Here is a 27,149-nt window from a genome sequence, read left to right as displayed (position 1 = left end):
CAATAGCTGGTTGAGAAAAGTTTTTCTTAAACTGTTCAACAATTTGCTCACGCATTTGTTGACAAAGTGGTGACCCTCGCCCCGTCCTTGTTTGTGAATGACTGAGCATTTCATGGAATCTACTTTTATACCCAATCATGGCACCCACCTGTTCCCAATTAGCCTGCACACCTGTGGGATGTTCCAAATAAGTCTTTGATGAGCATTCCTCAACTTTATCAGTATTTATTGCCACCTTTCCCAACTTCTTTGTCACGTGTTGCTGCCATCAAATTCTAAAGTTAATGATTATTTGCAAAAAATAAAAATAAAGTTTATGAGTTTGAACATCAAATATGTTGTCTTTGTAGCATATTCAACTGAATATGGCTTGAAAAGGATTTGCAAATCATTGTATTTGTCATGTCTGTGTGATCAGGTTTTATTTTTGGACTTTTTGTGCAGTTTTGTTTTGTCACCATAGTTACCCATTAGTTTCACCTGTCATGTCACGCACCTGTTTTGAGTCACGCACCTGTTGTTAATCATGTCCATAAGTATTTAAGTTCATTCATTTTCTGTTGTTCGTCCTGACGACCTCACACCACATTTATGCTCTGTCCATTCCTCTAAGATCCTGCTTCATGTCCCTTGTCAAAGTAAGTTTTGGTTCCATGTTTATAGTCTTTTTGTTTTTCATAGTTTGTTCTCCGCCACAGTGCGCGCTTTCATTTATTCCTTTTTTTTGATAATAATAAATCATGTACCTTAATTCCCGTCTCGCCCGTGCCAACTTTCCGTTGCATCCTGGAAAAGCACACTCCCAAGATCAAGTCCTGACAGTAGGTCGTCAGGACGAACAACAGAAAATGAATGAACTTAAATACTTATGGACATGATTAACAACAGGTGCGTGACTCAAAACAGGTGCGTGACATGACAGGTGAAACTAACGGGTAACTATGGTGACAAAACAAAACTGCACAAAAAGTCCAAAAATAAAACCTGATCACACAGACATGACAGTATTCCCTTTATATTTACATCCAACACAATTTCCCAACTCATATGGAAACGGGGTTTGTAATTAATGTGATTTCATGCATTTGTTTTTATACACGTTTTAAATGTCACAGGTTGGCAACAATAATTGGAAAACAAATACTGTATTGATGTTTTACTCGTTTTACAGCACAAAGACTTAAAAGTAGACACTAGGTGGCAGTCAAAGCACATACTCAGAGCTCACTGTCAAATTACTGCACTGTTTTAATTAATCATAACTAATTCTAATAATAATTGCTATAATTGGAGAAAGAACAGTCTTAAACATTCATTTATGTCCCAACACATTTAGCCCGCACACAGAGCGCTCATTTGTGCTGGTAAATAATATCATCACACTCCAACATCTCTAACATGTTTGCTCGCTCAGCATTGCAAATGAAAATATCTTCTTAATTGTCCTACCCTGGGTAAATAAATGTTGAATAAATGCATAAGTACATGTCATCTAGGAAGTAGATGTTTTTGTACTACATTACCCAGAAGGCTTAGCGCTGGAGACAGACATTTGAGCACTAAAGAGTTGATATATTGTTGTTGTTCCTGGTTGTCCACACAAAAACTAAGTTGACATGGCGCTCACACATCAATCTGATTGGTCTAAAATGTGTCTGCAACTCAAGTCCGCTGCCAAGCAACAGCAAATAAAAGCTGCTCAATCGGGTTTTTTTTGCTGAGTTTGAAGGCACTTTTTATGAGAGCACAGGGACTTCATCAGCACGCCACAAGTCCCGCCAGGACTCGTTAACGGCGAGTGCGAGCTGACCCCGACTCCCAGCACTCAGTCCACGTAAACGGCGAGTGAAAGGCGACACGTGTTTGTGATGGCGAGCAGCAGGAGGGCGGGAGAAGCTCCTGTGGCCACAAACACAACATGGACACTTCATTAGGTACACCCTTCAAGTCAATATAGACATTATTAGCCATCGTGACATTTCACTCATAACATTCAAACAAAAACGACCCTAAATTTTTGTTTAGTACAGTAGCATCGCTAACCCAACAAGGGACTCCTCCCAATAGCTCCACCCACTCGGCAGATGACTTTATGAATTTCTTTAATAAGAAAATTGAACTCATTAGAAAGGAGATTAAAGACAACGCATCCCAGCTACAACTGGGTTCTATTAACACAGATACAACTGTATCTACGACGGATACTGCAATACAAAATAAACCACCAAACCATCACTGATGGTGGAAACTTTACACTAGACTTCAGGCAACGTGGATCCTGTGCCTCTCCTGTCTTCCTCCAGACTCTGGGACCTCGATTTCCAAAGGAAATGCAAAATTTGCATGGTTGGGTGATGGTTTGGGGTGCCATGTCATCTGCTGGTGTCTGTCCACTCTGTTTCCTGAGATCCAGGGTCAACGCAGCCGTCTACCAGCAAGTTTTAGAGCACTTCATGCTTCCTGCTGCTGACCTGCTCTATGGAGATGGAGATTTCAAGTTCCAACAGGACTTGGCGCCTGCACACAGCGCAAAATCTACCCGTGCCTGGTTTACGGACCATGGTATTTCTGTTCTAAATTGGCCCGCCAACTCCCCTGACCTTAGCCCCATAGAAAATCTGTGGGGTATTGTGAAAAGGAAGATGCAGAATGCCAGACCCAAAAACGCAGAAGAGTTGAAGGCCACTATCAGAGCAACCTGGGCTCTCATAACACCTGAGCAGTGCCAGAAACTCATCGACTCCATGCCACGCCGCATTAACGCAGTAATTGAGGCAAAAGGAGCTCCAACCAAGTATTGAGTATTGTACATGCTCATATTTTTCATTTTCATACTTTTCAGTTGGCCAACATTTCTAAAAATCCCTTTTTTGTATTAGCCTTAAGTAATATTCTAATTTTGTGACACACGGAATTTTGGATTTTCATTTGTTGCCACTTCAAATCATCAAAATTAAATGAAATAAACATTTGAATGCATCAGTCTGTGTGCAATGAATAAATATAATGTACAAGTTACACCTTTTGAATGCAATTACTGAAATAAATCAAGTTTTTCAAAATATTCTAATTTACTGGCATTTACCTGTAGTCTCTCTCTTTTTGATGAAATAACATTAGAGGAACTATTACGGCGTGTAAGTGGGATAAAACAAACAACATGTTTACTTGACCCACTTCCTGGGAAACTTATCAAGGAGCTTTTTGTATTATTAGGTCCATCAGTGCTAAATATTATAAACTTATCACTTTCCTCTGGCACTGTTCCCCTAGCATTCAAGAAAGCGGTTATTCATCCTCTGCTCAAAAGACCTAACCTTGATCCTGACCTCATGGTAAACTACCGGCCGGTGTCCCACCTTCCCTTTATTTCCAAAATCCTCGAAAAAATTGTCGCACAGCAGCTAAATGAACACTTAGTGTCTAACAATCTCTGTGAACCTTTTCAATCCGGTTTCAGGGCAAATCACTCTACGGAGACAGCCCTCGCAAAAATGACTAATGATCTACTGCTAACGATGGATTCTGATGCGTCATCTATGTTGCTGCTTCTTCATCTTAGCGCTGCTTTCCATACCGTCCATCATAATATTTTATTAGAGCGTATCAAAACACGTATTGGTATGTCAGACTTAGCTTTGTCGTGGTTTAACTCTTATCTTACTGACAGGATGCAATGCGTCTCCCATAATAATGTGACCTCGGACTATGTTGAGGTAACGTGCGGAGTTCCTCAGGGTTCGGTTCTTGGCCCTGCACTCTTTAGTATTTACATGCTGCCGCTAGGCGACATCATACGCAAATACGGTGTTAGCTTTCATTGCTATGCTGATGACAGCCAACTCTACATGCCCCTAAAGCTGACCAACACGCCGGATTGTAGTCAGCTGGAGGCGTGTCTTAATGAAATTAAACAATGGATGTCCGCTAACTTCTTGCAACTCAACGCCAAGAAAACGGAAATGCTGATTATCGGTCCTGCTAAACACCGACATTTATTTAATAATACCACCTTAACATTTGACAACCAAACAATTACACAAGGCGAATCAGTAAAGAATCTGGGTATTATCTTCCACCCAACTCTCTCCTTTGAGTCACACATTAAGAGTGTTACTAAAACGGCCTTCTTTCATCTCCGTAATATCGCTAAAATTCGTTCTATTTTATCCACTAGCGACGCTGAGATCATTATTCATGCGTTCGTTACGTCTCGTCTCGACTACTGTAACGTATTATTTTCGGGTCTCCCTATGTCTAGCATTAAAAGACTACAGTTGGTACTCTAGCCTTTAAATAGCCCCCCTGTTAGACCAGTTGATCTGCCGTTTCTTTTCTTTTCTCCTCTGCTCCCCTGTTCCTTGTGGAGGGGGGGGGGGGGGGACTCTCACACTATTATGTTAGATCCACTATGGACTGGACTCTTACTATTATGTTGGATCCACTATGGACTGGACTCTCACTATTATGTTAGATCCACTATGGACTGGACTCTTACTATTATGTTAGATTCACTATGGACTGGACTCTTACTATTATGTTAGATCCACTATGGACTGGACTCTCACACTATTATGTTAGATCCACTATGGACTGGACTCTCTCACTATTATGTTAGATCCACTATGGACTGGACTCTTACTATTATGTTAGATCCACTATGGACTGGACTCTTACTATTATGTTAGATCCACTATGGACTGGACTCTCTCACTATTATGTTAGATCCACTATGGACTGGACTCTCACACTATTATGTTAGATCCACTATGGACTGGACTCTCACTATTATGTTAGATCCACTATGGACTGGACTCTCACACTATTATGTTAGATCCACTATGGACTGGACTCTCACTATTATGTTAGATCCACTATGGACTGGACTCTCTCACTATTATGTTAGATCCACTATGGACTGGACTCTCACACTATTATGTTAGATCCACTATGGACTGGACTCTTACTATTATGTTAGATCCACTATGGACTGGACTCTCTCACTATTATGTTAGATCCACTATGGACTGGACTCTCACACTATTATGTTAGATCCACTATGGACTGGACTCTCACTATTATGTTAGATCCACTATGGACTGGACTCTCACACTATTATGTTAGATCCACTATGGACTGGACTCTCACTATTATGTTAGATCCACTATGGACTGGACTCTCACACTATTATGTTAGATCCACTATGGACTGGACTCTCACACTATTATGTTGGATCCACTATGGACTGGACTCTCACTATTATGTTAGATCCACTATGGACTGGACTCTCACACTATTATGTTAGATCCACTATGTACTGGACTCTCACTATTATGTTAGATCCACTATGGACTGGACTCTCACACTATTATGTTAGATCCACTATGGACTGGACTCTCACTATTATGTTAGATCCACTATGGACTGGACTCTTACTATTATGTTAGATCCACTATGGACTGGACTCTCACACTATTATGTTAGATCCACTATGGACTGGACTCTCACACTATTATGTTAGATCCACTATGGACTGGACTCTTACTATTATGTTAGATCCACTATGGACTGGACTCTCACACTATTATGTTAGATCCACTATGGACTGGACTCTCACACTATTATGTTAGATCCACTATGGACTGGACTCTCACACTATTATGTTAGATCCACTATGGACTGGACTCTCACTATTATGTTAGATCCACTATGGACTGGACTCTCACTATTATGTTAGATCCACTATTGACTGGACTCTTACTATTATGTTGGATCCACTATGGACTGGACTCTCACTATTATGTTAGATCCACTATGGACTGGACTCTCACACTATTATGTTAGATCCACTATGGACTGGACTCTTACTATTATGTTGGATCCACTATGGACTGGACTCTCACACTATTATGTTAGATCCACTATGGACTGGACTCTCACTATTATGTTAGATCCACTATGGACTGGACTCTCACACTATTATGTTGGATCCACTATGGACTGGACTCTTACTATTATGTTGGATCCACTATGGACTGGACTCTCACACTATTATGTTAGATCCACTATGGACTGGACTCTCACTATTATGTTAGATCCACTATGGACTGGACTCTCACACTATTATGTTAGATCCACTATGGACTGGACTCTCACTATTATGTTAGATCCACTATGGACTGGACTCTCACACTATTATGTTAGATCCACTACGGACTGGACTCTCACTATTATGTTAGATCCACTATGGACTGGACTCTCACACTATTATGTTAGATCCACTATGGACTGGACTCTCACACTATTATGTTAGATCCACTATGGACTGGACTCTCACTATTATGTTAGATCCACTATGGACTGGACTCTCACACTATTATGTTAGATCCACTATGGACTGGACTCTTACTATTATGTTAGATCCACTATGGACTGGACTCTTACTATTATGTTAGATCCACTATGGACTGGACTCTTACTATTATGTTAGATCCACTATGGACTGGACTCTCACAATATTATGTTAGACCCACTCGACATCCATTGCTTTCGGTCTCCCCTAGAGGGGGGGGGTTACCCACATATGCGGTCCTCTCCAAGGTTTCTCATAGTCATTCACATCGACGTCCCACTGGGGTGAGTTTTTCCTTGCCCTTATGTGGGCTTTGTACCGAGGATGTCGTTGTGGCTTGTGCAGCCCTTTGAGACACTTGTGATTTAGGGCTATATAAATAAACATTGATTGATTGATTGATTGATTCATGACTTTTACTATCATGACATTTCACTCTTAACATTCATGACTTTTAGGTCCGTTACAACCAGTGTTGGGACTAACGCGTTACAAAGTAACGCGTTACTGTAACGCCGTTAGTTTCGGCGGTAACTAGTAATCTAACGCGTTATTTTTTTATATTTAGTAACTCAGTTACCGTTACTACATGATGCGTTACTGCGTTATTTTACGTTACTTTTTATGTAGTATAAAGTGTGTTTTATTGGAGCGCTGCTGTGTCATCGTTCTGATTCTTCTTGTGTCACAAGCCGGAGAAGAGAGAGAGACATGCGCTCTGTGTGGGTGTGTCTGAGTGTGAGTGTGGGGAGCGAGGGGGGGGGGGGGGGGGGGGGGGGGGGGGGGGGGCGTGTCTGATCATGGCGGAGCCAGAAGTCGAGTTTGCTAACATGGAGATATTTTCACTACTTTTCTTTTGTCGAGCACAAAGTAAAGAACATTTTAGTTAAATGTAAATTGTGCTTTGGATCAAAGATGCCATCTACTGCCCAAAACAGCAATTCAAATCTGCTGAAACAGCTACATAGCAACATGCTTCCACGAAGCTAGTAAAGAGAGACAGAGACTCTGATGCCACTTCACCTCCACCACCACCACCATTCACCGCTGAAGGTACACACTCTGTCAATCAATGTTCCCTCTAATTGTTGATGTGTGTGAGCAAATGCAAAAAGTCCCTGAGCATTGAGTGGAGTCCATGTGAGCAACTTTAGACGTGCACACTGTGGCTACACCAGCAGCACACCTGGCCCAAACCTCACTAAATAACAACTTACATCTCCATCCATCCATCCATTTTCTACCGCTTGTCCCTTTCGGGGTCGCTGGAGCCTATCTCAGCTGCATTCGGGTGGAAGGCAGGGTACACCCTGGACAAGTCCCCACCTCATCACAGGGCCAACACAGATAGACAGACAACATTCTCTTATTATTAGAATCAAATGACAGCAGTCATTTCCATTTCTAATATAAGTGTTTAGGCCCACTTACAATGACAATAACAACAAATATTGTTTTTCATGAACTGTGTACCGTACTTGTATTGTTTGCCTGGGTGGAGGTCCTGCTTTGGAAATAATTTGTACCCCTTTCAGACATTGCATTTAGTTCCCATTAAAACATTCACATGTTGCACAATGAGATGTAAGCAGGGGATCATGTGTACATTCCTGCAACTTCCTGTTTGTAAAAAATATATTTTTATTAGTATTTATTTAATATACTAACAGCATTTAATGATTAATATGTATAAATTAAGATTCCTAATAAATGACACTAGAATAAGCACACATTTGATTGGTAAATCATAGTGTAACGACCTGGAATGACACTTTATGTGTGGTGTTGGAGTTGTCCGACTTTTTGTGTGGCTGTAAACGCATCACTGGCTAAGTGCCATATGTGCAAGTGTTGGCGCACGTGAGAGAGCGAGCGGCTGCTGTTGATATAACAAAGTTGCTTTTGGTCTGGTTTGTACTGCAGAAAATGACCACTTTTGCTAGATATCATTTTTTTTACTAATGTTTTGGTGATGTGTTTATGGCCGACAGTAAAGAGTTTTGCTCAGTAAAGTGATGGATGGAATTCATGTCCTCAAAGCGTCTCGACAGACGTTACAATATTTGAACAATGATGACGAAAACGGTTTTCTCTGTCGTGTCCGTGTCGTGTCGAAAATTGTTATGCGCTTATTTTTTTATTTGATTTTGTGCGTGGCATAGATTTGCCGTGCGCAGAGGACGCTTGAGCAGTGTGCAATTGCACATGCGCGCTCCTGAGAAAGAACGTCGCTGTCAATTCTCTTATATACTTTTTCATTCTAGACTTCTAGAGTGTTTGATTATCACATCACTCTAAATGTATAGACTATAAAGTATAAAAGGGATGCTAGTGGGCCAGGCCAATCTTTCCTTATCTCTAAACTAAAACTGGGGAAATGTGTAGAGTGTTCTGGGCTTCAGACATGATTTTGTATCAGAATTACTTGAGGAAGAAAATGCCTGGTTAGACTTTGTGTATGTAGTGTGTGCCTTTCTTTCTAGCTTTATTGTGCTGTTTGTTACTTATGTATGTTATGTTGCAGCTATTTAAAATAGTTTTGTCAATTTGTTCTGGCCAGAAACAAATTGGCCTTTGTAACATATCTTTGTCTTTGTGTGTTGTATGTAGACCACATGGCTTAGCAGAGTTGAGTGATACAAATGCATGTCAAGTTGATCAACAGATTGTATTATTGTCCAGTGCAATAACAGTACTGAAATGAAGGCTAAAAGGGCATTAATTGGAGCTTTAAAAAAAAAAGAAAAAAGAAGTAACTTAATAGTTACTTTTCACAGTAACGCATTACTTTTTGGTGTAAGTAACTGAGTTAGTAACTGAGTTACTTTTGAAATGAAGTAACTAGTAACTGTAACTAGTTACTGCTTTTCAGTAACTAACCCAACACTGGTTACAACACCGTTAGCGACCCCCGAGCCTCACTTTGGACACCCCTGACTTAAAGGACTACTTATGAACATTTCCTGTGATGACTGAAAGGCATCACCTGTGACGTGTCCACGGCCGGAGGATCCGTCACCTGTGGAGACAAAACTACTATAATGAAATGTCTTATTGGACTGGTTCTTCCATCCTGACGTACTGCACCTTTAATGGAGAACTCAGCTGTGAGGACCCCGCCCTTTGGCTCCGCCTTCCATGCCAGTCTGCTGGCTGGACACGGACCCTTTGGAGGGAGGAAAGGAAGAGGTGAAATAAGCACTTCCTGTGGGGCGTGCCACGCACACTCACGGCCTGACAGACGAGCCTCTCGCCGTCGCACACGTGGACCTGGCAGTGCAGCCAGACCGTGGACACCTTGTCCTGGCCCTGGAAGCGGAAGGAGCGGAACTTGAAGGTGGAGCGTCCCTCCTTGGCGTTCTCGAAGATGCTGACCGTGTGGTCAGACGGGCAGCTGGTGGAACATTATTCTTGTTGCTAGGCAGAATTGACTGAATTACTGCAGGTGCACTTATTTCATAATCATTTCAAAATGATTCTCCTCGCTCAGAGGTGGCCAAAGTGCAGCCCACTTGTTAGCGGTGCCTTCAAAAAATACTTTTTTTTTAAAAATTAATAAATGGAATAAAAGAGCAAAAAGGTGAAATTTAAGAAGGTAACGTAGCAATGTTGACTCTAATACATACTTGCAAACCTTGAAACCTCCGATTTCGGGAGGTGGGGGGCGGGGGGCGTGGTCAGGGGTGGGGCGGGGCGTGGTTGGGGGCGTGGTTAAGAGGGGAGGAGTATATTGACAGCTAGAATTCACTAAGTGAAGTATTTCATATATATATATATATATATATATATATATATATATATATATATATATATATATATATATATATATATATATATATATATATATATATCCGCCCGGAGTTCCTTAAGGCTCTGGATGCTGTGGGGCTGTCTTGGTTGACAAGACTCTGCAGCATCGCGTGGACATCGGGGGCGGTACCTCTGGATTGGCAGACCGGGGTGGTGGTTCCTCTCTTTAAAAAGGGGAACCGGAGGGTGTGTTCTAGCTATCGTGGGATCACACTCCTCAGCCTTTCCGGTAAGGTCTATTCAGGTGTACTGGAGAGGAGGCTACGCCGGATAGTCGAACCTCGGATTCAGGAGGAACAGTGTGGTTTTGGTCCTGGTCGTGGAACTGTGGACCAGCTCTATACTCTCGGCAGGGTCCTTGAGGGTGCATGGGAGTTTGCCCAACCAGTCTACATGTGCTTTGTGGACTTGGAGAAGGCATTCGACCGTGTCCCTCGGGAAGTCCTGTGGGGAGTGCTCAGAGAATATGGGGTTTCGGACTGTCTGATTGTGGCGGTCCGCTCCCTGTATGATCAGTGTCAGAGCTTGGTTTGCATTGCTGGCAGTAAGTCGGACACGTTTCCAGTGAGGGTTGGACTCCGCCAAGGCTGCCCTTTGTCACCCATTCTGTTCTGAACTTTTATGGACAGAATTTCTAGGCGCAGTCAAGGCGTTGAGGGGATCCGGTTTGGTGGCTGCAGGATTAGGTCTCTGCTTTTTGCAGATGATTTGGTCCTGATGGTTTCATCTGGCCAGGATCTTCAGCTCTCACTGGATCGGTTCGCAGCCGAGTGTGAAGCGACTGGGATGAGAATCAGCACCTCCAAGTCCGAGTCCATGGTTCTCGCCCGGAAAAGGGTGGAGTGCCATCTCCGGGTTGGGGAGGAGATCTTGCCCCAAGTGGAGGAGTTCAAGTACCTCAGAGTCTTGTTCACGAGTGAGGGAAGAGTGGATCGTGAGATCGACAGGCGGATCGGTGCGGCGTCTTCAGTAATGCGGACGCTGTATCGATCCGTTGTGGTGAAGAAGGAGCTGAGCCGGAAGGCAAAGCTCTCAATTTACCGGTCGATCTACGTTCCCATCCTCACCTATGGTCATGAGCTTTGGGTCATGACCGAAAGGACAAGATCACGGGTACAAGCGGCCCAAATGAGTTTCCTCCGCCGGGTGGCGGGGCTCTCCCTTAGAGATAGGGTGAGAAGCTCTGTCATCCGAGAGGAGCTCAAAGTAAAGCCGCTGCTCCTCCACATGGAGAGGAGCCAGATGAGGAGGTTCGGGCATCTGGTCAGGATGCCACCCGAACGCCTCCCTAAGGAGGTGTTTAGGGCATGTCCGACCGGTAGGAGGCCACGAGGAAGACCCAGGACATGCTGGGAAGACTATGTCTCCCGGCTGGCCTGGGAACGCCTCGGGATCCCCCGGGAGGAGCTGGACCAAGTGGCTGGGGAGAGGGAAGTCTGGGCTTCCCTGCTTAGGCTGCTGCCCCCGCGACCCGACCTCGGATAAGCGGAAGAAGATGGATGGATGGATGGATATATATATACATATATATATATATATATATATATATACATCCTGAAAATATGCAAACAAAACTGTGTTTAGATAATTGATACTTCAAACTTGCATAAATAAATCTTTTGGGATATAACATAACTTGGCTTCTGAGAGCTTCAAAATGTAATGAATAAAATGCTAAAGATAAACAAGCAATTATTTTAATAATGAAATATGGTCATTTTAAATGAATTATTATGATAATTTAAAATTAATTATTTCAAATATGTTTATTTTAATGTATAATTCTATGGCTGGATGTAATAAGGAGTCAGAAAAAAAACAAATAAATAAATAATTTTGATATTTTTAGCAAAATATAGTAAAAATGTATTTAGTTTTTGTTTTTTTTAATTAGTAAATATATTTATTTTTAGGTAAGATAAACATAATAATACAATTTATCTCTAGTCTGGATGATTTAGTTCTTGTGTGAAAAAAGGCTGTCCTCACTCAGGTCCGCATGGAGCTGGAGGGGGCGTGGCCTCCAGCTCCGGCTGAAAATCGGGAGATTTTCGGGAGAATATTTGTCCCGGAAGGTTTTCGGGAGAGGCGCTGAATTTCGGGAGTCTCCCGGAAAATTCGGGAGGGTTGGCAAGTATGCTCTAATAACACAAACTTTTTTTTGTCTTTGAAACTGTCGAAAGAATAATATTGAACCAAAATCAATGTTGTTAGGAATTATTGACCAATTTAGGGCTCCAAATAATTCACATCAAATATTACACCCTAAAAGGTTTTCAGGGGAAAATATTGCAAGTTTTGTGTTTGGCATAAAAATTATAAGTTTTGTATGAAAAAAGAGGTAAAAAAAATAAAAAAAACATTTTTAAAAATTATAACGAACAGAAAGTAAAAAAAAAAAAAAAAATAATAATAATAATATGTAGCCTATTTTTAACACCTTTTAATTGAGGCCTTTTGGATCCTTGAGAGTTTTAGTGAGATTGTTTTTTAACTGTCTTTGCTTAGAAAATATGAATTATTGACCTATTTACAGCTCAAATTAATTCACATCAAATATTACACCCTAAAATGATTTTGGGGGGAAAATATTGCAAATTTTGTATTTGGCATAAAATTTTTATGTTTTGTATGAAAAAAGTATGTAAGAAACAGACAAAAAACATTTCAAAAAAATTATAAAAACATGCACTTGACAGATAATTGATTTGGAGACTTAAATGTTGAAAAAAAAAAAAAAATAATAATAATAATAATATGTGGCATATTTTGAACACTTTGATTGGGGCCCTTTTAGATCCTTGAGAGTTTTAGTATAATTTATTTTTAACTGTCCTAATTAATTATTAATTATTTAAGTCTCCAACTACGTCACATCAAATATTGAACTGAAACTTTTAGATTTTGTGTTTTTCGCCATAAATAATGTTTTCTTTAACTAAAAAGGCATAAAACATTCTTTTAACTTTAGATTTGAAGTTGATATACAGCTTGAAGCGTTAAAAATAATATATGACTCATTTTAAAAATAATATAAAGTGAAATAGAAAGTACAAGAAGGTAAAATAAGTATAAATAGAAGGTAAATACAAGATTAAAAAAAGTGATATAAAAAGGACAATTAGTTTAATAGAAGGTAAATAAAAAAGTTTAAAAAAAAGTTAAATACAAAGTTAAAGAAGGTAAACACGGTAAAAAAAAAAGGAATATAAAAGGTAAAATAAAAAAAAAATAAAAAAAAAAAGTTAAATAGAAGGTAAAAGAAATTAAACAATGAAAAAGGAATATAAAAGGTAAAAAAGGGTGAAAGAGGGTCAAATAAGGTCAATCAAAAGTAATGAAGACAATGATGAGTAGAACTTATTTTGAATTTCAACTATTTTCTGTCAAATAAACTTTGAGGCTGTAAAGCATTTGTCATTTCCACTGCTCACTTTCTTGGAACTTTCACAGAAGAAAATACAGAACATTTTAATTGTTTATTTGACTCCTCTTTGTTTTATGTTGGGTGGAAGAGGAGGAGTCACAGCCCGCTTTACTGGTATGCTTTAGTGTTGTCTCCATACCAATATTTTGGTACCGGTACCAAAATATATTTCCATACTTTTCTGTTAAAATGTAATAATCACTTATTCTTCTCTTCTTTGATACTTGACATTAGTTTTGGATGATACCACACATTTAGGTATGGATGTGATACCAAGTAGTTACAGGATCATACATTGGTCATATTCAAAGTCCTCATGTGTCCAGGGACGTATTTACTGACTTTATAAACATAATATGAATTAATGCATTTAGCGACGATAAAAAATATCGATGTAATCATAGTTTTGTTTTTTTTTCATCATAAATAAATAATGAAAAAAAAATAGTAGTATCGACTAAATACCCTATTGTACTTGGTATCATTACAGTGGATATCAGGTGTAGATCCACATGGTGTTTGTTTACATTGTGATGCTGGTGAGCTACGGTGTGTAGTGAAGCATGTTTAGCTATTCCTCGTCCTCCAGTGATAATGGTAGTTGTAAGAAACTCACTTTATTTGTCGCCATGGAGACCAGGATGAGTTATTTTGAAGTAATTCTTCACACAAATTGAATATTAAACCTTCTCTGCTGGATCTTCTCGTCACGCCACCAAGACAAAAGGTAAGGCCGTGGCGAAGGTACCTGTTGATGATGAGGCTCCACCTCTTCCTGTCGGTGGAGTAAGGTGTGGGCGTGGCCCAGCAGTTGGCGATGACCACTTTGAACCTGCTGCTGAGTCCTTTGGCCTCCACGCCAATGAAGACGTCCGAGCCGATCTCGGAGGTGTCGATCACGTAGGGCGCCTCCTTGGCGTACAAGAACTTGGCGTTCTGGAGAACACATTCATTTCACCTCTGACCTCGGCCCGGCGTGCACGGGGGGGGGGGGGGGGGGGGGGGGGAGGGACTCACAGTGAACACGCCCAGAGACAACTGGGACATAAACGTGCCCGAGGTGCCGTTGTTGACGTAGACGGTCGCCACTCTGGAAGAAGCAGACGGTGGAGTCCAAACACTGACAGTCTTTGTGTCAACGTCTTCCTCACCTGCGGGGGCGGCGGCGGCGGGCGGGTGGACGAGATCTTACCTCTGGCTGAAGACGGCGTTGTTGACCAGGTAGGAGGCTGGGTACACGCAGCTGAAGGTGTAGTTGACCGGCTGGTTCCGGAGAGTCAGCGACGTGTCGTTGGACACCACCCAGTTGTAGAAGACGTACTTGGCGTCTTTGCCTGGGATGTACTGTCAGGGACACCTCAACCAATCAACTAGTCCTTAAACACCTGGGATGTACTGGCAGGGACACCTCAACCAATCAACTAGTCCTTAAACACCTGGGATGTACTGGCAGGGACACCTCAACCAATCAACTACTCCTTAAACACCTGGGATGTACTGACAGGGACACCTCAACCAATCAACTCCTTAAACACCTGGGATGTACTGAGAGGGACACCTCAACCAATCAACTAGTCCTTAAACACCTGGGATGTACTGACAGGGACACCTCAACCAATCAACTAGTCCTTAAACACCTCGGATGTACTGTCAGGGACACCTCAACCAATCCACTACTCCTTAAACACCTGGGATGTACTGTCAGGGACACCTCAACCAATCAACTACTCCTTAAACACCTGGGATGTACTGACAGGGACACCTCAACCAATCAACAACTCCTTAAACACCTGGGATGTACTGACAGGGACACCTCAACCAATGAACAACTCCTTAAACACCTGGGATGTACTGACAGGGACACCTCAACCAATCAACTAGTCCTTAAACACCTCGGATGTACTGTCAGGGACAACTCAACCAATCGACTACTCCTTAAACACCTGGGATGTACTGTCAGGGACACCTCAACGAATCCACTACTCCTTAAACACCTGGGATGTACTGTCAGGGACACCTCAACCAATCAACTAGTCCTTAAACACCTGGGATGTACTGGCAGGGACACCTCAACCAATCAACTAGTCCTTAAACACCTGGGATGTACTGGCAGGGACACCTCAACCAATCGACTACTCCTTAAACACCTGGGATGTACTGTCAGGGACACCTCAACCAATCCACTACTCCTTAAACACCTGGGATGTACTGTCAGGGACACCTCAACCAATCAACTAGTCCTTAAACACCTGGGATGTACTGGCAGGGACACCTCAACCAATCAACTACTCCTTAAACACCTGGGATGTACTGGCAGGGACACCTCAACCAATCAACTCCTTAAACACCTGGGATGTACTGAGAGGGACACCTCAACCAATCAACTAGTCCTTAAACACCTGGGATGTACTGACAGGGACACCTCAACCAATCAACTAGTCCTTAAACACCTCGGATGTACTGTCAGGGACACCTCAACCAATCGACTACTCCTTAAACACCTGGGATGTACTGTCAGGGACACCTCAACCAATCCACTACTCCTTAAACACCTGGGATGTACTGTCAGGGACACCTCAACCAATCAACTAGTCCTTAAACACCTGGGATGTACTGACAGGGACACCTCAACCAATCAACAACTCCTTAAACACCTGGGATGTACTGACAGGGACACCTCAACCACTCAACAACTCCTTAAACACCTGGGATGTACTGACAGGGACACCTCAACCAATCAACTAATCCTTAAACACCTCGGATGTACTGTCAGGGACACCTCAACCAATCGACTACTCCTTAAACACCTGGGATGTACTGACAGGGACACCTCAACGAATCCACTACTCCTTAAACACCTGGGATGTACTGTCAGGGACACCTCAACCAATCAACTAGTCCTTAAACACCTGGGATGTACTGACAGGGACACCTCAACCAATCAACTACTCCTTAAACACCTGGGATGTACTGGCAAGGACACCTCAACCAATCAACTACTCCTTAAACACCTGGGATGTACTGACAGGGACACCTCAACCAATCAACTAGTCCTTAAACACCTCGGATGTACTGTCAGGGACACCTCAACCAATCGACTACTCCTTAAACACCTGGGATGTACTGTCAGGGACACCTCAACGAATCCACTACTCCTTAAACACCTGGGATGTACTGTCAGGGACACCTCAACCAATCAACTAGTCCTTAAACACCTGGGATGTACTGACAGGGACACCTAAACCAATCAACTACTCCTTAAACACCTGGGATGTACCGACAGGGACACCTCAACCAATCAACTAGTCCTTAAACACCTGGGATGTACTGACAGGGACACCTCAACCAATCAACTAGTCCTTAAATACCTGGGATGTACTGACAGGGACACCTCAACCAATCAACTAGTCCTTAAACACCTGGGATGTACTGACAGGGACACCTCAACCAATAAACTAGTCCTCAAACACCTGGGATGTACTGTCAGGGACACCTCAACCAATCAACTACTCCTTAAACACCTGGGATGTACCGACAGGGACACCTCAACCAATCAACTAGTCCTTAAACACCTGGGATGTACTGACAGGGACACCTCAACCAATCAACTAGTCCTTAAATACCTGGGATGTACTGACAGGGACACCTCAACCAATCAACTAGTCCTTAAACACCTGGGATGCACTGACAGGGACACCTCAACCAATCAACTAGTCCTCAAACACCTGGGATGTACTGGCAGGGACACCTCAACCAATCAACTAGTCCTTAAACACCTGGGATGTACTGACAGGGACACCTCAACCAATCAACTAGTCCTTAAACACCTGGGATGTACTGACAGGGACACCTCAACCAATCAACTAGTCCTCAAACACCTGGGATGTACTGACAGGGACACCTCAACCAATCAACTAGTCCTTAAACACCTGGGATGTACTGACAGGGACACCTCAACCAATCAACTAGTCCTTAAACACCTCGGATGTACTGTCAGGGACACCTCAACCAATCCACTACTCCTTAAACACCTGGGATGTACTGTCAGGGACACCTCAACCAATCAACTACTCCTTAAACACCTGGGATGTACTGACAGGGACACCTCAACCAATCAACAACTCCTTAAACACCTGGGATGTACTGACAGGGACACCTCAACCAATGAACAACTCCTTAAACACCTGGGATGTACTGACAGGGACACCTCAACCAATCAACTAGTCCTTAAACACCTCGGATGTACTGTCAGGGACAACTCAACCAATCGACTACTCCTTAAACACCTGGGATGTACTGTCAGGGACACCTCAACGAATCCACTACTCCTTAAACACCTGGGATGTACTGTCAGGGACACCTCAACCAATCAACTAGTCCTTAAACACCTGGGATGTACTGGCAGGGACACCTCAACCAATCAACTAGTCCTTAAACACCTGGGATGTACTGGCAGGGACACCTCAACCAATCGACTACTCCTTAAACACCTGGGATGTACTGTCAGGGACACCTCAACCAATCCACTACTCCTTAAACACCTGGGATGTACTGTCAGGGACACCTCAACCAATCAACTAGTCCTTAAACACCTGGGATGTACTGGCAGGGACACCTCAACCAATCAACTACTCCTTAAACACCTGGGATGTACTGGCAGGGACACCTCAACCAATCAACTCCTTAAACACCTGGGATGTACTGAGAGGGACACCTCAACCAATCAACTAGTCCTTAAACACCTGGGATGTACTGACAGGGACACCTCAACCAATCAACTAGTCCTTAAACACCTCGGATGTACTGTCAGGGACACCTCAACCAATCGACTACTCCTTAAACACCTGGGATGTACTGTCAGGGACACCTCAACCAATCCACTACTCCTTAAACACCTGGGATGTACTGTCAGGGACACCTCAACCAATCAACTAGTCCTTAAACACCTGGGATGTACTGACAGGGACACCTCAACCAATCAACAACTCCTTAAACACCTGGGATGTACTGACAGGGACACCTCAACCACTCAACAACTCCTTAAACACCTGGGATGTACTGACAGGGACACCTCAACCAATCAACTAATCCTTAAACACCTCGGATGTACTGTCAGGGACACCTCAACCAATCGACTACTCCTTAAACACCTGGGATGTACTGTCAGGGACACCTCAACGAATCCACTACTCCTTAAACACCTGGGATGTACTGTCAGGGACACCTCAACCAATCAACTAGTCCTTAAACACCTGGGATGTACTGACAGGGACACCTCAACCAATCAACTACTCCTTAAACACCTGGGATGTACTGGCAAGGACACCTCAACCAATCAACTACTCCTTAAACACCTGGGATGTACTGACAGGGACACCTCAACCAATCAACTAGTCCTTAAACACCTCGGATGTACTGTCAGGGACACCTCAACCAATCGACTACTCCTTAAACACCTGGGATGTACTGTCAGGGACACCTCAACGAATCCACTACTCCTTAAACACCTGGGATGTACTGTCAGGGACACCTCAACCAATCAACTAGTCCTTAAACACCTGGGATGTACTGACAGGGACACCTAAACCAATCAACTACTCCTTAAACACCTGGGATGTACCGACAGGGACACCTCAACCAATCAACTAGTCCTTAAACACCTGGGATGTACTGACAGGGACACCTCAACCAATCAACTAGTCCTTAAATACCTGGGATGTACTGACAGGGACACCTCAACCAATCAACTAGTCCTTAAACACCTGGGATGTACTGACAGGGACACCTCAACCAATAAACTAGTCCTCAAACACCTGGGATGTACTGTCAGGGACACCTCAACCAATCAACTACTCCTTAAACACCTGGGATGTACCGACAGGGACACCTCAACCAATCAACTAGTCCTTAAACACCTGGGATGTACTGACAGGGACACCTCAACCAATCAACTAGTCCTTAAATACCTGGGATGTACTGACAGGGACACCTCAACCAATCAACTAGTCCTTAAACACCTGGGATGCACTGACAGGGACACCTCAACCAATCAACTAGTCCTCAAACACCTGGGATGTACTGGCAGGGACACCTCAACCAATCAACTAGTCCTTAAACACCTGGGATGTACTGACAGGGACACCTCAACCAATCAACTAGTCCTTAAACACCTGGGATGTACTGACAGGGACACCTCAACCAATCAACTAGTCCTCAAACACCTGGGATGTACTGTCAGGGACACCTCAACCAATCAACTACTCCTTAAACACCTGGGATATACTGGCAGGGACACCTCAACCAATCAACTAGTCCTTAAGCACCTGGAATGTACTGTCAGGGACACCTCAACCAATCAACTATTCCTCAAACACCTGGGATGTACTGACAGGGACACCTCAACCAATCAACAACTCCTTAAACACCTGGGATGTACTGACAGGGACACCTCAACCAATCAACAACTCCTTAAACACATGGGATGTACTGACAGGGACACCTTAACCAATCAACTAGTCCTTAAGCACCTGGAATGTACTGTCAGGGACACCTCAACCAATCAACTATTCCTCAAACACCTGGGATGTACTGACAGGGACACCTCAACCAATCAACAACTCCTTAAACACCTGGGATGTACTGACAGGGACACCTCATCCAATCAACTAGTCCTTAAACACCTGGGATGTACTGACAGGGACACCTTAACCAATCAACTAGTCCTTAAACACCTGGGATGTACTGACAGGGACACCTCAACCAATCAACTCCTTAAACACCTGGGATGTACTGACAGGGACACCTCAACCAATCAACTAGTCCTCAAACACCTGGGATGTACTGACAGGGACACCTCAACCAATCAACTAGTCCTTAAACACCTGGGATGTACTGACAGGGACACCTCAACCAATCAACTAGTCCTTAAACACCTGGGATGTACTGACAGGGACACCTCAACCAATCAACTAGTCCTTAAACTCCTGGGATGTACTGACAGGGACACCTCAACCAATCAACTAGTCCTTAAACACCTGGGATGTACTGACAGGGACACCTCAACCAATCAACTAGTCCTCAAACACCTGGGATGTACTGACAGGGACACCTCAACCAATCAACTAGTCCTCAAACACCTGGGATATACTGACAGGGACACCTCAACCAATCAACTAGTCCTCAAACACCTGGGATGTAATGTCAGGGACACCTCAACCAATCAACTACTCCTTAAACACCTGGGATATACTGGCAGGGACACCTCAACCAATCAACTAGTCCTTAAGCACCTGGAATATACTGTCAGGGACACCTCAACCAATCAACTATTCCTCAAACACCTGGGATGTACTGACAGGGACACCTCAACCAATCAACAACTCCTTAAACACCTGGGATGTACTGACAGGGACACCTCAACCAATCAACAACTCCTTAAACACCTGGGATGTACTGACATGGACACCTCATCCAATCAACTAGTCCTTAAACACCTGGGATGTACTGACAGGGACACCTTAACCAATCAACTAGTCCTTAAACACCTGGGATGTACTGACAGGGACACCTCAACCAATCAACTCCTTAAACACCTGGGATGTACTGACAGGGACACCTCAACCAATCAACTAGTCCTCAAACACCTGGGATGTACTGACAGGGACACCTCAACCAATCAACTAGTCCTTAAACACCTGGGATGTACTGACAGGGACACCTCAACCAATCAACTAGTCCTTAAACACCTGGGATGTACTGACAGGGACACCTCAACCAATCAACTAGTCCTTAAACTCCTGGGATGTACTGACAGGGACACCTCAACCAATCAACTAGTCCTTAAACACCTGGGATGTACTGACAGGGACACCTCAACCAATCAACTAGTCCTCAAACACCTGGGATGTACTGACAGGGACACCTCAACCAATCAACTAGTCCTCAAACACCTGGGATGTACTGACAGGGACACCTCAACCAATCAACTAGTCCTCAAACACCTGGGATGTCCTGTCAGGGACACCTCAAACAATCAACGACTCCTTAAACACCTGGGATGTACTGACAGGGACACCTCAACCAATCAACTAGTCCTTAAACACCTGGGATGTACTGACAAGGACACCGCTACCAATCAACTAGTCCTTAAACACCTGGGATGTACTGACAGGGACACCTCAACCAATCAACTAGTCCTTAAACACCTGGGATGTACTGACAGGGACACCTCAACCAATCAACTAGTCCTTAAACACCTGGGATGTACTGACAGGGACACCTAAACCAATCAACTACTCCTTAAACACCGGGGATGTACCGACAGGGACACCTCAACCAATCAACTAGTCCTTAAACACCTGGGATGTACTGACAGGGACACCTCAACCAATCAACTAGTCCTTAAATACCTGGGATGTACTGACAGGGACACCTCAACCAATCAACTAGTCCTTAAACACCTGGGATGTACTGACAGGGACACCTCAACCAATCAACTAGTCCTCAAACACCTGGGATGTACTGTCAGGGACACCTCAACCAATCAACTACTCCTTAAACACCTGGGATGTACTGACAGGGACACCTCAACCAATCAACTAGTCCTCAAACACCTGGGATGTACTGTCAGGGACACCTCAACCAATCAACTAGTCCTTAAACACCTGGGATGTACTGACAGGGACACCTCAACCAATCAACTGGTCCTTAAACACCTGGGATGTACTGGCAGGGACACCTCAACCAATCAACTCCTTAAACACCTGGGATGTACTGGCAGGGACACCTCAACCAATCAACTAGTCCTTAAACACCTGGGATGTACTGACAGGGACACCTGAGAAGAACTATTTTCTGCAGGTTTAGTAGCAGGAAGGTACAGCTGTGCTCTAAAGGGTGAGCGCAGCTAAGGTGGTGTGGTATTAGCGGTCTTGGTAGGTGCGAGCAGCTATCATCATTTACACAAAAACAAAATCCCAAAACTACTAAGGTGACTTTTCCTCTTTTATCCACACTTTCTTCATGTTGACGTTCTCCTCTCATTCAATCAACCGCCAGACAACCAAACTTGATAGTTGATACTGTCGCCTGATTGGCTGTCAGCGTGTCACTCCCACTGATCAGTCATCACTTCCTGCGTTGCTAGGTTACCAGAGAGCGAGTGCCTTTGTTCATGCAACCAACCTTGCTTCCACACTTCTGCTTTTTTACGATAAATATTTTTTAAATGTTTCATCAAACGCATTTTTTTATTGATATTGACTACATGCCTACTGTGATAAATGTTATCATTTATTGCCCAGCCCTCCTGTGAGGCCACCAAGCTCAAAAGTGTGGTAGCTGAAGGGGCGGAGCTAGATGTACTTGAATGTGTTGACAGAGAATAATACTTCTAGAATCGGAAGAAGACAAAAAAGTTGTCATGAGTCACCAAGACCGAGGGCCAACAAAAAAGGCACGGGGGCATCCAAAATGACTTTGACAAAGGTGACATGTGAGACTATAAATCCCAGGTTCAAACATGAGCTTTTGTGGCGATTGGCAGGTCAGAGTGAGTGGACCGCCCACCCGCCATGACCTTGTTTGGGTGTGCGGCTGCAGTCCAAACATCACAGCGTGGTCTCACAGCGATGGTCTGACTGTGTGGGCCAGATCTTTCTTTGAACTTTGCTGTGTTTCTCAAACGCTCCACGCCTCAGACCTCCGCCAACTGTTCCAAGTAGCGTGTAACGACGTGTGTGAGGCTACTTCCTGCTACACGCAGAACCACTCACCCCAGACTGGGTGCCGCAGTACGTCTTACCTCAAACTGGGTGCCGCAGTACGTCTTATCGCAGACTGGGTGCCGCAGAACCACTCACCTCAGACTGGGTGCCGCAGAACGACTCAGTCCAGTACGACTCACCTCAGACTGCGTGCCGCAGAAACACTCACCTCAGACTGGGTGCCGCAGAACGACTCAGTCCAGTACGACTCACCTCAGACTGGGTGCCGCAGTACGACTCACCTCAGTTTGATTGCTGCAGAACGATTCACCTCAGACTGGGTGCCGCAGTACGACTCACCTCAGACTGGGTGCCGCAGTACGACTCACCTCAGACTGGGTGCTGCAGAACGACTCACCTCAGACTGGGTGCCGCAATTCGACTCACATCAGACTGGGTGCCGCAGAACGACTCACCTCAGAACAAACTCACCTCAGACTGGGTGTCGCAGTACGACTTAACTCAGACTGGGTGCCGCAGTACGATTCACCTCAGAACAAACTCACCTCAGACTAGGTGCCGCAGTACGACTTAACTCATACTGGGTGCCACAGAACGACTCAGTCCAGTACGACTCACCTCAGACTGGGTGCCGCAGAACGACTCACCTCAGAACAAACTCACCTCAGACTGGGTGCCGCAGTACGACTTAACTCAGACTGGTTGCCGCAGAACGACTCAGGCCAGTACGACTCACCTCAGACTGGGTGCCGCAGAACGACTCAGTCCAGTACGACTCACCTCAGACTGGGTGCCGCAGAACGACTCACCTCAGACTGGGTTCCGCAGAACGACTCAGTCAGTACGACTCACCTCAGACTGGGTTCCGCAGAACGACTCACCTCAGACTGGGTGCCGCAGAACGACTCAGTCCAGGACGACTCACCTCAGACTGGGTGCCGCAGAACGACTCACCTCAGACTGGGTTCCGCAGAACGACTCAGTCAGTACGACTCACCTCAGACTGGGTTCCGCAGAACGACTCACCTCAGACTGGGTGCCGCAGAACGACTCAGTCCAGGACGACTCACCTCAGACTGGGTGCCGCAGAACGACTCAGTCCAGGACGACTCACCTCAGACTGGGTGCCGCAGAACGACTCACCTCAGACTGGGTGCCGCAGAACGACTCACCTCAGACTGGGTGCTGTAGAACGACTCACCTCAGACTGGGTGCCGCAGTACGACTCCCATCAGACTGGGTGCCGCAGAACGACTCACTTCAGACTGGGTGCCGCAGTACGACTCACCTCAGACTGGGTGCTGCAGAACGACTCACCTCAGACTGGGTGCCGCAGTACGACTCCCATCAGACTGGGTGCCGCAGAACGACTCACCTCAGAACAAACTCACCTCAGACTGGGTGTCGCAGTACGACTTAACTCAGACTGGGTGCCGCAGTACGATTCACCTCAGAACAAACTCACCTCAGACTAGGTGCCGCAGTACGACTTAACTCATACTGGGTGCCACAGAACGACTCAGTCCAGTACGACTCACCTCAGACTGGGTGCCGCAGAACGACTCACCTCAGAACAAACTCACCTCAGACTGGGTGCCGCAGTACGACTTAACTCAGACTGGTTGCCGCAGAACGACTCAGGCCAGTACGACTCACCTCAGACTGGGTGCCGCAGAACGACTCAGTCCAGTACGACTCACCTCAGACTGGGTGCCGCAGAACGACTCACCTCAGACTGGGTTCCGCAGAACGACTCAGTCAGTACGACTCACCTCAGACTGGGTTCCGCAGAACGACTCACCTCAGACTGGGTGCCGCAGAACGACTCAGTCCAGGACGACTCACCTCAGACTGGGTGCCGCAGAACGACTCAGTCCAGGACGACTCACCTCAGACTGGGTGCCGCAGAACGACTCACCTCAGACTGGGTGCCGCAGAACGACTCACCTCAGACTGGGTGCTGTAGAACGACTCACCTCAGACTGGGTGCCGCAGTACGACTCCCATCAGACTGGGTGCCGCAGAACGACTCACTTCAGACTGGGTGCCGCAGTACGACTCACCTCAGACTGGGTGCTGCAGAACGACTCACCTCAGACTGGGTGCCGCAGTACGACTCCCATCAGACTGGGTGCCGCAGAACGACTCACCTCAGAACAAACTCACCTCAGACTGGGTGCCGCAGAAGGACTCACCTCAGAAGGACTCACCTCAGACTGGGTGCCGCAGTAGGAGTGGTTCCTGGGCGTCAGGTCGGGGATGAGGAAGCGGTAGTAGCCCGAGCCGTGCACGCCGCTGGAGCAGACGCCGCCCAGGGACAGCTGCTCAATCTCCCAGCCGTAAGGACACTCGGGCACGTTGGCGATGATGGCGTTGGGGAAACACGACACCACCATGTAATCTGTGATGCCACACCAGGGACGACATTTTAGAAGGACTGTGGCGCAGTCTGAATGTCCTAACATTCATTCCAAACAAAGTCCCGCTCAACTTAAATAGTCTTAATCACCAACAGAAAACAGGTGAGGGGAAAAGTGCTTGAAGGCATGTGTAAAGTAGTTGTGAAAAAACACCAACACAACAGGAAGTGCCACCAAAATAAGAGCGCAGGACAGGAACAAGCACCAAACACAGAAGAACAGCAACAAAACCCAACATTAAGGCAACCAGCCTAGTCTTTTTTCTCATAATAACTGAAAAAATACATATATTTAGTTTTTGGCCATGTTCAGACTGCTGGGAAGACCTGGTGTGTGTTACCTGCTTTTTGGGGCGCGCAGGTCCAAGTGACAGGAAGCAGCATGACGAGGGCAGCGATGGCGGCCATGATGCGGCGCTCACCTGTGTGCCGTCGGAGGGAACATCTCCATCTTTTTATACGCGGCCGCAGGTTCCCAGCCCAGTTGAGACAAAAGCCTTCTGTGTTGCTCCCACTTTGACTTTCAAATGAGCGCCATCCCTCGGGACTCCCGCTCCTTTTGCGGAGATGGACCTGGTGGAAACGTGCCACTGGAAGTGCACACAGGACCAGCTCCTTGCACCTGGACTAAATGCAAAAGCAACTTTTCTTACCTGATAGGTAAGCCCCCCTGGGCGACCGGTGCAATGGACATCGAGTGGATCGAGCATAATATTGTGAGAGTCCAGTCCATAGTGGATCTAACATAATAGTGAGAGTCCAGTCCATAGTGGATCTAACATAATAGTGTGAGAGTCCAGTCCATAGTGGATCTAACATAATAGTGTGAGAGTCCAGTCCATAGTGGATCTAACATAATAGTGTGATAGTCCAGTCCATAGTGGATCTAACATAATAGTGAGAGTTCAGTCCATAGTGGATCTAACATAATAGTGAGAGTCCAGTCCATAGTGGATCTAACATAATAGTGAGAGTCCAGTCCATAGTGGATCTAGCATAATAGTGTGAGAGTCCAGTCCATAGTGGATCTAACATAATAGTGAGAGTACAGTCCATAGTGGATCTAACATAATAGTGAGAGTCCAGTCCATAGTGGATCTAACATAATAGTGAGAGTCCAGTCCATAGTGGATCTAACATAATAGTGTGAGTCCAGTCCATAGTGGATCTAACATAATAGTGTGAGAGTCCAGTCCATAGTGGATCTAACATAATAGTGTGAGAGTCCAGTCCATAGTGGATCTAACATAATAGTGTGAGAGTCCAGTCCATAGTGGATCTAACATAATAGTGTGAGAGTCCAGTCCATAGTGGATTTAACATAATAGTGTGAGAGTCCAGTCCATAGTGGATCTAGCATAATATTGTGAGAGTCCAGTCCATAGTGGATCTAACATAATAGTGAGAGTCCAGTCC

At 44.8% G+C, this 27,149-nt stretch overlaps 1 protein-coding gene across 1 annotated transcript; it reads right to left on the bottom strand.

The window, feature by feature from the left end:
* Nucleotides 1-1,788: 1,788 nt before the first annotated feature.
* Nucleotides 1,789-26,141, bottom strand: tectb (tectorin beta). The gene is made up of 9 exons (XM_072912681.1): nt 26,075-26,141; nt 25,525-25,715; nt 14,782-14,933; nt 14,607-14,679; nt 14,338-14,525; nt 9,584-9,746; nt 9,435-9,518; nt 9,339-9,371; nt 1,789-1,899 (listed from the first exon to the last, which is right to left on the bottom strand). Exons 1-9 carry the CDS (start codon nt 26,139-26,141, stop codon nt 1,789-1,791), a joined length of 1,062 nt encoding a protein of 353 aa, XP_072768782.1.
* Nucleotides 26,142-27,149: the final 1,008 nt, after the last annotated feature.

This window comes from Nerophis lumbriciformis, linkage group LG39, assembly GCF_033978685.3.
Source record: "Nerophis lumbriciformis linkage group LG39, RoL_Nlum_v2.1, whole genome shotgun sequence".
In the NCBI taxonomy this organism is placed as follows: domain Eukaryota; kingdom Metazoa; phylum Chordata; class Actinopteri; order Syngnathiformes; family Syngnathidae; genus Nerophis; species Nerophis lumbriciformis.
The sequence above is the reverse complement of the archived record's forward strand: the minus strand, read 5'-3'. Positions and strand labels throughout refer to the sequence as shown.